The sequence below is a fragment of the Crocodylus porosus genome, unplaced genomic scaffold, assembly GCF_001723895.1.
Source record: "Crocodylus porosus isolate Cpor-Errol unplaced genomic scaffold, CroPor_comp1, whole genome shotgun sequence".
NCBI lineage: Eukaryota > Metazoa > Chordata > Crocodylia > Crocodylidae > Crocodylus > Crocodylus porosus.
The window spans coordinates 172,197,475-172,212,223 of NW_017728906.1; the positions used below are offsets into that span (position 1 = coordinate 172,197,475).

The 14,749-nt window shown below is 43.3% G+C and overlaps 1 protein-coding gene across 2 annotated transcripts in view; it reads right to left on the reverse strand.

Annotated features, from left to right (window-relative positions):
* Positions 1-14,749, reverse strand: part of RNF17 (ring finger protein 17) — a 112,334-nt gene that overhangs the window by 21,457 nt on the left and 76,128 nt on the right. For both annotated transcript variants that reach the window (XM_019530213.1, XM_019530212.1), the window contains 6 exons: positions 11,481-11,571; positions 9,738-9,853; positions 9,098-9,411; positions 8,314-8,481; positions 7,585-7,700; positions 6,968-7,048 (listed from right to left, as the gene is read on the reverse strand). In XM_019530213.1, the coding sequence (XP_019385758.1) occupies positions 6,968-7,048; positions 7,585-7,700; positions 8,314-8,481; positions 9,098-9,411; positions 9,738-9,853; positions 11,481-11,571 (886 nt within the window). The remainder of the gene's footprint in view (positions 1-6,967; positions 7,049-7,584; positions 7,701-8,313; positions 8,482-9,097; positions 9,412-9,737; positions 9,854-11,480; positions 11,572-14,749) is intronic.

The following is a 14,749-nucleotide window of genomic DNA, read 5'->3' on the forward strand; positions in this document are numbered from 1 at the left end:
GAAGCTAGTTGGAGTTCAGTTGCAGCCTTGGCTTTCCTGGTTTGCTCCCTGCAGGACCGGACCAGTGAAGAATAATCCTCCTTGGAGGTGAATCCCATCTTCCATCCTTTGCAGGCCTTTCCTTTTAGTCTCAGGAGGTCTGCTGGATCCCTGGAGAGCTAGGGGGGCTGCTATGCCCTCTTGCTGCCTTTCCTCCAAGATGGAATAGAATTAGCTTGTGCATTGAGGATCGCTCCCTTGAGGAGCAACCACTCTTTTTGAACTCCCCTCTCCCTGGGGTCGTGGTCCCTTAGGGACTCACTGACAAGCCTCCTGAGCTTATCAGAGTCGGCTTTCCTGAAGTCAAGGACTTCTGTGTTGCTGACTGACTTGCCAGCTTTGTGGTGGATGGTGAAGGTGATCAGCTCATGGTCGTTGTCACCCAGCTTCCCATCAATTGCTAGGTTACCGATTAGGTCACCCCCACTTATATAACCCTCACCTCAATACCTGGGAAGTAACTGGTCAGAAGGCCATTTTCAAGCATCCCAAAAAGGCAAGGCTGATCATAAAGAGCCAGCATGGACTTACTAACCAAGGCCAAAACAAACTTGCCAAACAAATCATGCCAAACAAACTTGATCTTCTTTGACATAGTAACTACTTGGGTGGATGGTGGAAATGCAGCAGATATAGTATATCCAGACTTTAAAAACACTTCTGGCAAAATCCCACATAACCGTCTCAAAAAAATTGGAGAAATATGGGTTAAACAAAACTACTATGAAGTGGAGAGATAACGGACTCGATAGCTGCAACCAAAGTGTAATTATAAACAGATCTGTGTCAGAATGCCACAAGTTTTCAAATGGAGTCCGACAGGAATGCTGGAATAGAGAGCTTCTTGAGCAGACTTGCAGACAACACTAGAAAGGACTGTGCACATGGTGGAAAACAGAAGCACAATTCAGAAGGATCTGGACAGATTGGAAAGCTGGGCTGGAGCTAACAGGATGAAGTTCAATAGTGACAAATGCAAGATGCTACACCTTCAGAAGAATTATCAATAACACATACAAAATGGGGGACCACATAGCTGGATGGCAGTACCAGAAAAGAATCTAGAAATCTTGGTGGATTGTAAACTCAATGAGTGTATAGTGTGATATAGCTGCACAGAATTGGCAAATGAGGTTTTGGGATGCATCAGTAGGAGCACTAGGTGCAAGACATGGGAGGTGATTGTGCCTTTCCACTTGGACTGGTTAGGTCTCTCGTAGAGTATTGCATGAAGTTTTGGGCTCCACATTTTAAAAAGGACATGGAGAAATTTGAGGGGGTTCAGAGGTGGGTAACAAAAATGATAAAGGGCTTGAAGGCCAAGTCATATGAGGAAAGGCTGTAGGAAATTTGTATGTTCAGTTTGTGGAAAAGGTATCTAAGAGGGAATATGATAGCAGTCTTCAAATGCTCAAAAAGCTTCTTTAAAAGAGGGAAAATACTGTTTCTCTCTTGCTGCAGAGACCAGAACATAAACCAGTGGCTTGAATTTATGGCAAAGTAGGTTTAGACTGAACATCAAAAGAAACTTCTTCACTGCTAGGATAATGAGACAATGGAATAAACTGCCTAAGAAAGTTGTGAAATTTTCATCACTGGAGGTGTTCAAGAAGAGGTTGGACAAGCATTGGTTAGGAGCGATGTAGGATTAGTTATGCCGATAGTATATTATGGGCCTCTCTCATGCTTCTGGGCTTTGCTGGTTGTCAAGTGGGGCCAGGAAGGATTTTTTTTCCCTTCCTATGGCTACTACACATTGGGTTGGTTTATTTTATTTTATTTTATTTTTTTGCCTCTCTCAGAAGCACTGGGTGTTGGCTATAGTTAGAGCTGGACATTTTGACTGGGGAGTGTGGCAATACTGTGAAACTAAAATCTGGAGGTTTTGGCCTAAGGGTCTTGCCCCTCTGCTGAGGGTCAGACAGATTGCTGTATTATGGCCAGAAAGGAATTTTACCCTATGGTTAGATTGGTATGGTCGGTTGGTTTTTCTCCTCCTTTGCAGTGGGAGGCATGACCCTCTTCCTTGGATCTCTCAAGCATATTTTAACAACGGTCACAGCTGTCCTACTGTCAGTCTCTGTGCCACCCCTCCTCTACCCCCTTTTGAATCTTCCCAGCTGGTACAGGTAATAATCGCTGTTGTGCTTTCATGGGTAGGCAAGCAGACTAGGATAAGTGTTTGTTTTTGTGTTTTACAGTGTAAGCAATAAAAGGTTAGGCTGCAGACCTGTCTCTGGCTTTTTTTTTTATCAGAAGCTAATTTGCAAATTTACATGTAATACCCTAAATGTAATACCTATGAGGGCCTTTTATGAAAAATACCCCCAAAAAAACACTACAATATTCCACAAATAAAAAGCATGGGAGACAAGGATACCACCAAAGCTAGCCACTGTGATGGTAAAGGTTATTCCATTAACATAGGCTTAAATGATTTTAGGAAGAGGATATTTCCTCATGGTACAAAGGGAGGCAAAACCTCCAACCGTCCTTGCTAATCTGTTAGCTCTGAGGATCAGAAAAGGATTTTTTCCCCGCAAGTCAGTATGTTTGATCCTGACCAGACTAGTAAAACCCTCCAGCCATGTATCTGACTACCAACAGAAGGACTAGTGCATGCAGTCAATCAAAACTACTACTTTCAGTGACCAATAGCTACTTCTTTTGAGAAAGCGGAGGGGGGTGGGAAATGCTGCTGTGCCCCAACCCCCTCTCCTACAAGGCAATAAAGCCTTCATAATAGAAATAAAAAAATTCCTTCCTGGCTCCTGCAGGCAACCAGCAAACCCCCTGAATCATGAAATTACCTTCTGCACAGAAACAGTTCTTCCTAAAGTCTAACCTAAATGCCTGCATCCACATATCCAGATTAATCAAGAAGGCACCCTATCATACTCTCCTTTTGTTATCCAATCTACATGAGGGAAATAAAAAAAAAATCTTACTTATACAATTTCAACCATTACTTAATGCTTCAAGACCCAAGATCCCTACCCATCTCCACATCTGGAGATCTAAAAAAACTCCACAACACAAACTCAAACAGATTCTGTTATAATTATGCCATCAAAGGGGGATGCGTGGTCAATCAACAGTTCCAGCCCAGGTCATACCAATCACAGTAGTAACAGCTTATGTAGCACAAGGGAACCCACTCTGACAGGAGCCCAAGGAAAGGTCATGCCCCATCACATAAGGGAACTCAACTGCCTATACACAAATGCCAGGAGCTTGGGTAACAAGCAGGAGCTGGCCCTTCTCCTGGCCGATAAAGATTATGACCTTGTAGGGATAACAGAGACCGGTGGGACTCCTCCTACAACTAGTTGGTAGGTATAGAAGGCTATACCCTTTACAGGAGAGACTGTGTTGGGAAGAGGGGTGGGGGTGCAGTTCTTCATGTCAAAGAGCAGTACTATTCCCTTCAAACTGAGTTCATTAACCATGGAGGGTGTCTTGAGACTCTTTGGGCTAAAATACAGGGGGGGTGGGGAGCATGGGGAAGGGGATATATTCATAGGAGTCTATTACAGACACCTAACCAAGAGGAAGAACTAGATCTTGAATTCAGCATGGAACTGGCCAAGGCCGCACGGTCACGATGTATGATCGTCATGGGAGATTTCAATCTCCCTGACATCTTATGGGAAAAGCACACAGCCAGATCTGACTGGGACCTGCATTGATGACCTGTACCCGACGCAAGAGGTCTACAGGCCAACTAGGGGAGAGGCACTGCTGGATCTGGTTCTGGCTAAAGGGGATGATCTGGTGACTGATCTGAGGATCAAAGGTGACAGCGACAATGATCTGATTACTTTCTCTGTCCAATGCAGGGTGGGCAAATCCCTCAGTAAAACAGAAATCCTCAACTTTGGGAAGACTGACTTCCACAAACTTAGGAAACTGATCAGTCAGGCACTAAGGAACCATGGCTCCCTAGGAAGGGGAGTCCAGGAGGAACACAATCCTGAAAATGCAAGGGAAGTCCATCCTGTCCCACAAGAAATGCACTCAAAGGGCAGGGAAGCCCCCTTGGGTCAACAGGAAACTTCTGGGCCTCCTGAAACAAAAAAGAGAAGCCTACATCAGATGGAAAACTGGAATCATCACCAAGGAGGACTACTCTGCACTAGCCCGTACCTGTCAGGAGTGGTCCAGAAAAGCCAAGGCAGTAACTAAACTCAGGCTAGCCACCAGACTCAAGGATAACAAGAAGTCTTTCTTTATAAATGTGGGAGGAAGAACAAAAGCAATACTGTCCCCCTGTGAAATCAAGTGGGGCAGCTGACATCTGATGCCCAAGAAAAGTTCAGTCTCCTAATGATTACTTTGCACCAGTTTTCCACCCACCCAAGGGGGTCACATTGTCAGACAGGATTCAAAGCATCCAGGGCTGGGGAGATGGGCCCGCAACTGACAAAGATCAAGTGAGAGAACACCTCAGGAGGCTTGACATCCGTAAGTCTGCGGCCTCAAATGGATTGCACCCAAGAGTCTTAAAAGAGCTGGGGGACATCATAGCATGCCGTATGGCCAAGATATTTGAAAGCTTGTTGTGCTTGGGTGATGTACTGGAAGACTGGAAAAGAGCCAATGTGGTCCAAATCTTCAAGAAAGGGAGGACAGAAGACCCAGGGAATTACAGACCTGATGTCCATCCCTGGAAAGATCTTGGAGAAAATTATCAAGGGACCCATCTGAAACAGGCTAACAGAAGGCAACCTACTGAATGCCAGCCAACATGGTTTTTTACTAGAAGGTCTTGCCAGACCAACCTCATCTTCTTCTATGACTAGGTGATGCATTGCCTGGGCAAGGGAAATGAGGTTGATGTCATTTATCTGGATTTCAAGAAGGCCTCTGACTTGGGCCCCCCTAACGTCCTCATGACCAAGCTGGGGAACTGTGGCCTCGGTCATCTCACAGTCCAATGCAATGGCTGGGGAACTGGTTCCAGGGTCGGATCCAAAGAGTACTAGTGGATGGGAAAAAATCAATGTGGCGCAAGGTTACCAGTGGAGTCCTCCAGGGCTCAGTGCTTGGGCTGGTACTCTTCAATTAATGATCTGGATTTTGGTGTCAGATGCAGACTGTCAAAGTTCGCAGACGACACTAAACCATGGCGGAAAGTGATCACACTGGAGGGCAGGCTGGCTTGGACATGCTTGCAAAGTGGGCAGACCTAAACTTGATAGTATTAAATGTAGAGAAATACAGGGTACTCCACCTTGGGAGAAAAACCAGCATCATACTTATAGGCTCAGCAGTGCTATGCTTGCTAGCACTGAGATCGAAAGAGACTTGGGGGTCTTGATTGACCAGAAGATGAACATGAGCCACCAACGTGATGCTGTGGCCAGAAGAGCAAACCAAACTCTGGCATGCATCCACCAATGCATCTTGAAAACCAGGGACGTCATCCTCCCACTTTACTTGGCTTTGGGGGTCACAGCTGGAGTACTGCATCCAGTTTTGGGCCCCACACTTCAGGAGGGGATATAGATAAGCTTGAGAGAGTCCAGAGGAGAGCCACCTGTATTATCAAAGGCCAAGAGAGCAAGCTTTATGAGGAGAGACTAAGGGATATGGGATTCTTCAGCCTGGCAAAGAGAAGGCTCAGGGGGGACTTGATGGCTGCCTATAAGTATATGGGGGGGATGCATCAGGATCTGGGAGAACAGTTGTTCACCAGGGCTCCCCAAAAGATAACTAGGTCTAATGGCCACAAACTTCTAGAAGGCCAATTCAGACTCAATTCAAGGAAAAACTTCCTTAGTCCGCATGTCCAAGGTCTGGAGCAGACTCCCCCTAGAGGTGGTGCAAGCACCTACTCTGGTCTCATTCAAAAGGATATTTACCTTGATGGGATCATTTGATCCCTGCAGACTTCCTGCCTCTGGCAGTGGTGCTGGATGCGATGATCTCATGAGGTACCTTCCAGACCCTAATGTCTATGAAAGCTATATAATCACATTTTAGTTCATTATACTCTATCATTTAATTGATATTCTACCTAAACAGTTTGTGCCCTTCAGTACCTAGGTTTCATGGTTACCACTCAACCATGTTTTGGTTACTCTTATAACATCTGGTTTCATGTTCCACACTGGGTGGCTATCTCAGGTGAAACTAATCTTTAAAGAAAAGTCCTCTGTCTATGAATACCTGCTAGTCAAACATCCCAAATATTCCTGAAAGTACCAATCCATTAACTTTCAGATCTCCATCCCCGACTCCCCATACTTACCTGTGTCCAGTGGCTGGGGCTGCTCCCATGACCCGGCCTTGCTCTATACTGGCCATGTGCACCTGTGAATGTATGCCCGCTGCCTCCAATCATCCCAGGCAGCCACTTGCAGGCTGGAACCTGCTCACAACCCTTTCAAATACTCTTGCACTACACTTTCGGGTTACACCCCACTGGTTGAGCATTTCCAATACACTGAAAGATGATATACACCCCACAATTTCCACATTATCCTCCTCAGATATCAAGCCATGCTTAGCAACTCAACTACTGACACTATTTGCCAGCACCTTTTTGTAAGGAACAGTCTCTCTCGCTCTCACAAAAACATCAGCACAAACCCACTTAGGGAAACAGAAAAACACTCTAAAACATCAAAGAAGCAGAAAACAGACACAAAAAACAAACAACCCCCCCACTAAGAACATGACACACACACATTGAAAGCATGGGGGGAAATGGGAAGCAAGCATGAACATACCAAATTCCCTAAAAACTCAAAATCTGCTGTTAACTGCTCCAGATATTAGATTACATTAATCACTGCCATCTGATTTCTTATATAGCCTTAGGCAACAAGTTTTATTCCACCGCATCAATTATTCAGAGTCTATGTTAAAAGATGCATGCATTTAGTAGGCTTTACTTCTTATACCCAAACATAAATTAGATTACCATAACATGTATTTCAACAACTCTTGCCATAAGTAGTTCTTGAAGGAGTTCTACTGCATCTGGCTGCCAAAAGCTTCCAATCTAGATGGTGAAGGAAAAAACCCCACACACACATTACAAATGCCAACAAACAGAATGTAGTATTACTTACCGGCATGGATTTCCACACAGACAAGGGCAGATCTTAGAAAGCGAAAACGTAGTAATTTTTAGGCATTTATATTTAGAAATATTGTTGTACCTACATCATTATTGTAAATCAAATCAGTTTTATTGTGTTGATAATACTTTTCCAGAGAACATAAGCTTTAACAACTTGGAGGGAAGAGGGGAAATGCCAAAGGAAACTAATGGAATTAAACTCCTTCTTTCATTCTGATTTCCAATTTATGGGATGATCCAGCAGCGTCTACAGAACAGACATGCATAGAATGCTTTTGTACATGCTTGTAACTATATCTATACATATATGTAATCACTTAACTGAAAACACAGTTTACATGGCACGATTTCAAGTGAAACTTTTGTCAAACCTCACATTATCATGAAATGGTTTAGTATGACACAAAGGCATTAGTATTTAATCTGAACCACTACCAAATTTAACATTTACTCACTGGTACTGTTTTATAGAGCTGGCATGGGATGCAAAACGGAGGTATTTCAGCATATAACAAAGTTGGATAGAGATGACACTGAGGGATCTTTTCAACATAGCCATAGTCCAAGTATTCCACCTACATAAAAAACAAAATTTCTTTAAGAAAAATGTTCTTCTCTAGCAGGGGTATTAGACAATACTTTCAACAGATTGTTTTTTTCTAAAAAGACAGAACTCGTGATTGTGATGGCCAGAACCAGAGGGGTTAAATCAATAAATATATGCTTTTGGAAAATCTGGTAATTGTCTGACAGTTAATATTAGCTAATGCAAAGCTTGCAAGTTTGCAACCCGCAAATGTAACTTGTCTGTCATAAGTTTAACCAAAGTGTCACCAAAGTGTTGAAACTAACTGTCTGCACTGACCATGAGCCCCAAAAATAAAACTGCAGACTTCAACTAATCTAACAGATCTTACTTAAAGTTCAACCATAACGACAAACCCTGACCACAAAATATAATTAGCATCTTTCGTAAATCCAAGGAAGAGCTGAAAAAGAGGAAGAAACCAAGGGGTTGAACTTGGGCGGAGTAAATGCTAATCTCAAACCCCAAAGTGATGTGGTGTGATAATGTCTCTGATGGCCAAGAGCTCCTGAATTGACAAAAATGCTAAAGCACACAAAGATAAAAAATACAGACGCTGTTTTGTCATACAAAATAAGTTATAAAAGAAAAAACAAACTTACCCTGATAGCACCACCAACGACTTCTGTAACTTTACCTCGATACCACATGGTATCCGGTCCTCTTATAACGCAAGCTTCTCCTTTTCTCCAACAATATGGTTCAAGAAGACCGAGACATTTGAAGTTACTTTGTATATCAGCCATCAATACGTTTAATACTTTTTCTGAATAAAAATGGGGTAAAACGGAATTTTTTAAAAAGTGGATATCAGATTTCTTTAGCTGAATTGTTAGAACCAAAAATAAAAGTTTACATAATGTTAAGGTTGAACCATAATAATTTAGAGTAAAATACACAGCTTTTTTCACAGCAAATTTCAATGCACATTTTTATTCCTAAGCATCTCCAACTGGGCTGGGATTCTTGATTTCAAGTTCTGATAATTCTACTGTTCTGGAACAGCAGCAATAATTTCAAGATTATAAAATGGAAAATATGGAAATACTGTAACTGTATAATACAATCCCTAAATTAGCTAAAATAACTTCTAAAAAGTAATTTATTTACAAAAAAATCTTAAATTTGAAAAGTGTAATTTTACTACTGAATATCATAACAGGATAAAATATGAAATCACCACGTGTTTTATGACAATACGGCTGCTACTGAAAATACAAGGTTGCATATAGCATGCATCTTATCCCAGGTGATGTGTGGCATGTGGCCAGGCCCAGCCCAGCCTGGCCCAGCTTTTTGGCACTCATTTTAGTACTGTATTGCAATGCCAGTAATAAGTATACCATAAGGATATTTTATTTTCTATACATATAAAATCTTACCTAAAGATTTTGGTATTGTATAAATAGTTCCATCATCTCCAATACAGCTTATTAGAGCCTGAAAAGTTTCCTCATCTGGTACAAGGGGTGGTTTATATATTCTGTCTGGCCTTGACTTTAGCACTGACTTTGTTTTGCATTCTTTGGTTTCATTTTGTTCACTTCTAGAAAAAAGAACTTCTTGCTTTGGAACAGAAGTTTTTGGTATACTTTCAGTTTCTGGAGTCAGCTTGTTTAAGACTGAGCTCTCTTGCTTCAAACCAACTTCAAGATATTCCTCTGGGACTACAGCACTTGTGTCAATTTTATGAACTCTAACAGATTCAACACAATAAATCAGAAGATCAGGTACTTGCAAGTGAGAAAGAATAAAAATTAGATCATAATTTGATGACCACAGTTTAAAATCAGTTCTCAGTCTAAATAAATAACTACAGAATGCATTTGAATGTAATGGTGAAAGAAGATATTACCACGCCAATTTAAAATGCTATCCTGCCTACAGAAGGTTTGAAATACAGCATGTAAATTTCCAATGATTTACTAGTTTAATATAATACCAATCTTTGTGTCAACTATGATGGCAACCGAAGATATGAAAAAACAGTTATATTTAACACCCCCCCCCAAATATTTATACCTTCTGTTTCTGAGAGCCAAGCCTTTTGAAATAAGATATTCAGAAATATCAACAGACTGTTCTGCTTCATCTTTGCAAAATATTTTTACAGGTAACGGCTGAGTTGCATCTTTTTCCTGGGAGAAATTTAAAAGGTCACACAATACAATCCAACTTAAAAGTTTTCTTAAATACTGTTTTATTTTTACTGTTTGTCATATCAGCAATTCGCCTAAGCCTTTTACACAGGGCACTGTTCCTTGCCTAGCAACTTTTCTTTGTTTTCTGATCTCTGCCAGTGTTTCTACTTAAGTTTTGTATTATGGCAATGAAAAAGGGCTTGAAGATGACAATTTACTGCAGAATGGATAACATGATGAGAAAACAGGTGTGATTAAAGAAGTTTAAAAAATGGAGAAGAAATAATTTTAAAATGTTGAAAGCATTATTATAAAATGAGATTAAGGAAATGCTATTCTGAATGTACGTGTGTGTATATGTATATATATATTAGCCACCAAACCATGGTAGGGTGTAGCCACTATTTTTGTTGCTCTTTCCCTGTCTCAGCTGCCCTCTCTCTTGGAAAACAGTGCTAACCTCAATTCCTGGATATTTACTATATATACGCACATAAAAAAATACAGTATATTTTAACCAAAAAGTAAGGCACCACTTACATAAAATTAAGAAAAGCTGGAAAAATTTCATAAACACAAGTATTGGGAACAAAAATAAACGAAAGAGCCATCATTTTAGTAGCAAATATCCTATAATGAGAACATCAATGTTCTTGAAATTATCTACAACAATCTTAGTGAGGTGACAAAGTTTATATATAACCATGGCAAAATCTACATGAGAAATAAGGAGGTAGTAAAATTACTTTTAAAAGAAAGATATTTTAAAGATAAAATATCTTGATTTTACTGATACCTAGGCATTCAGAAACGGATGGTGGTAAAGTAAGTTAGAAAGCAGTGTTGAGTAAATTCACTCAGCTAAGGGGACTAATAAAATCTTAAGCATCTGATCTTGTGGCTTCCACTGATGTACTAACAACCTTTATGTCATCAACTGTAAAATCATCCCTTCTTTTACACAGGGAAAGCTGATCAATAGCTATATCCAAATTAAGAAGAGACAGAACTTTATCACATCTGTGTTTTAGAAGCACCACAGCTTAAATCCATCTCACATCGCCTCAGTAGAGTCTAACTTAGTGTGCAGGAGCTATCTAAGAATTCTTTACTGTGGAAAAAGGAAAGGTTTTTTTTGTTTTTGTTTTTTGGGTTGCCAATTTTATTTCTTTCAAAAGAGAGAGAAAAGCCATGCAAAGGAAATTCTATCACTGCTTAGGTTTGCAGGCCAAATGGTAAAAACTCTGGTCAGCAGTTTCAAAGGCTGCTGCTGACAGAGCTTAAATAAAAATAAAGCCATTTAAATAACATCTACAGCAAAAAGGTGACAAATAAGAACTACAGTCATGCTCTATCTGAACCTAAAAAGTATTGCAAAATATCAAGAAAAAGTTAAATTCAAAACCTACTATTTGATGAGAGGCTCTCTAAAAAGAAGAGAAGGCAAGAACTGTTAAGATTGTAAGCTTCAAGAATGTCAGGTCCTTGCTTAAGAAAATCTGGAAAGTGTTGCTCCCAGATATGTAAACTAAAAGAACAAATCTCAGCATGGAATACGTAACTAAATGCCCTCTCTCTTCCCTAATCTGGGACAAATTCCATTGCATACATTTTCATTACAGACCTGTATGATTATGGTTGCTACTGCTCCAGTTAGGTAACATGAGATCAAATCACAAGCCGTTGCTGTCCACTGCTCACTCCCACCAGCTGGTCTAAAATGTAAAATTAAAATATGCTTTAGTAAAAGCCTCATTTTCTGTTGTCCTATGATCTTTAAGGCTTACATATAAAACACTCACTATCAAGACTGTAATGGTTTTATAGACTATCCAGATTGACAGGAAACAAACCAGGTATTAAAAGTCAACAAAAAAGGAAACGAAGCAATGCCACTACCTGTTGCAGGTACAAAATGGTATTAAAGATAAAAACTAAAGTACTTTAGGAAGGCCTCAGATATATGAAAACAAAATTTGCACTACATCCTTGTAAAGAAAGCATTCCAGAAATGTTACAGAGGGTATGAAAAGACATCGCACTGGGCCTGTTTCATCCAAGAAAAAAAGTTGTTCCTTCTTAACTGTTGTGTACACCTTTTCAAGTATTACTTTGTTGCATGGCTGCTTCTGTCGATAGGTGGCTAGCAAGAACACACAACCCAGCATGCCTCGCAGTCACCAGAGGTTTCCAGGGATTCCACAGTGGGTGGAAACCACCCACTGGTGGGAATGCTTCAGTGACTGGATGGGACCACCCATCCACTACTGCCTCCTACTACTGCCACCACTGCTGCCATGTTCCTACCATGCTGCTTCCTTGGGTCTGCTGAATGGACTTGCCCATTGACTTGTACGTGATCTTTGCCCAGCAGGTCATGGTCACCCAATGTCAGCAGCTTGTGCTCCCAGATATGTGGTAACTGGACTAGTGGCAGCTCTCATCAGCAAAATCAGCAAGGATGAATGTTTCAAAAGGGAGATGACTATACACCTCCTGGATTTCATATTAAAGCACAGGCTATGTGTCCAGTTCTACCTCTCTCCCAGCACAGACAGCCCCAGAGAGGTGCTGGCTAGTGCAATACAATGCATCTTAGCTGTTGGGGGAGAATCTCCAAACCAGTGGAATGGATCTTTTGCTTCAAGATGATGAACAGCAATGGGTGGAAGTGGATCATGCTGGGCAAGGTACACGACACCAGGTTGTTCAGAAACACTGCTGTCCCTGAACTGATGGAGGGGGGAATTTGCCCCTGGCATGCCCGATGTCAAGGTGTTGGAGTGACTCCAACAGTGGGTTTGCCTACCTAGCTTATGAAGCTGTTGATGGATTGCCCAGATGCCTGTAAGGTGCCAAACATACCTTGTCATGCATCCACAGATACATCTCAAGCAGGTCCAAGGAGGTGATACTCCCCCTCTATGCGATAGTGGTCAGGCTGCAGTTGGAGTACTGTGTCCAGTTCTGGGCGCCGCACTTCAAAAGGTATGTGGGCAACATGAAGAGGGTCCAGAGGAGGGCCATGCACATGATCAGGAGGCAGCAGGGCAGGCCCTATGAGGAGAAGCTATGGGACCTGAACCTGTTCAGCCTCCACAAGAGAAGGCTGAGGGGGATCTAGTGGCCTGTTACAAACTAGTCAGAGGGGACCAGCAGGCACTGGGGGAGTCCCTGTTCCCCCGAGCACTACCAGGAGTGACTAGAAATAATGGTCACAAGCTGGCAGAGGGTAAATTCCGATTAGACATCAGGAGGCTCTACTTCACTGTCAGGGCGGCTAGAACCAACTTCCAAGCGAAGTGGTGCTGGCTCCTACCCTGGGAGTCTTTAAGAAAGACAAGGTGTCCCGGGGAGCCGAACAATAAATGGGACTCACCTGCAGCTCCCAATGAAAGGTGCATGAGGCGGAGGGAGGAGCCCGCGTAGCTCATTAGCTGCCTGTTTATTAGGTTACGCCCAGTCAGTGACATCATGGAGGAACGCTAGCCGGTGGCGTTAAAAACGACAGTTGCAGCTGCGAAGGGGTGGATAGCTCCAGCAAGGAGCAATGCCCAGCCCCACCAATGAGGGAAGCGGCGATGGTAGCGGTGAACAGCGTGGCAGCAGGAGAGCTGGCAAAGGCTCCGACAGAGCAAGGACGGACCCTGCAGCTGGAAGGTGCCCCAGACGTCGAGGGTGCTGAAGGCACGGCTACAGGGAATGCGATGGACCGGAAGCTGGAGGGCAGCACGACCCATAGGTGGGGTGCCGGAGCAACAGCATGCAGAAGCAGCCGCACCAGGCAGGAGAGACCCCAGGAGAGCCCCAAAGGGGTGCAGCCGGGGCGGGCATTGCCGCCAAGCTATGAGGTAGTGAGCCGGAGGAGGGACCGGGAGAGCAAGGGGCCCAGGACAGACCAGAAAGGAACTGAAAAAGGTTCAGAATAGCCTGCTCCGCAAGTTGAGGAGCTGAGTAGTTAGCTTTTCCTTTTGAGGTTTGAGTTGTTGGGTAGCCGTGGCTGAAGGGGACAGAGCTGGGGCAATGTCCTTATAAAGTAAGGTTGATGGGATCTCGGTGAGGCCAGAGTCTGTGCGGAAAGTCCCGTTCTGTGCCTGGTGGGGAGTAGGCAAGGAGGGCTGTGAGCCGAGCTTGCTGGCGGACACCATGACAGGGCTGACGGCCACTTAAGGGCAGACCGGTGGGTGTCACTCCATGGCTGGAGAATAAGAAACAACGGAGGAAGGATGCACTAAAGGTGGCGTGAGGCTGGGATGCAGGGGTGGTGGACCCCCGTGAAGTGACCATTGAGGGATCCTGGGCCACAGAGTATACTGTGAGCTGACCCTTGACACTGAGGAACATCAAGTCGTGGCAGACGAGAAAGGGGTCAGGGGCACGGGGAAAAGAGAACTGCTTCGACACCAATGAGATCCCAACAGGTGTGTGACATCTACCTACAGGGCTAGAACCACCCGAGAGCGGGTGATCGAAACCCAGCGGTCACACAAGGCTTGACAATCACCTTGCTGGGGTCCTTTGACCCCAGTACTTTCCTGCCGTGGCAGGGGGTCGGACTTGATGATCTGCTCAGGTCCCTTCTGACCCTACTAACTATGAAACTGCTTAACTACTATCTCAGCAGTTGCCAAACACCTGTAGAATGTACACTGTAAGGCTCACTGGAGGTCTCTGAGGATAGGCCTGGATGCCCTGCTCTCTTGTCTCTACCTGCACCATGCACAATGTCTGTGGAACCAAGATGGAATCCATTCCCAAGGCAGGGGCACTGAAAGCAGATGTAGCCCAAGCAGTGGGTAACAAGCAGGAGGAACTCACCCTCCTGCTGGCTGACACCAGACCGGACATAGTGGGGATTACAGAAACGTGGTGGGATGCAACACATGATTGAGC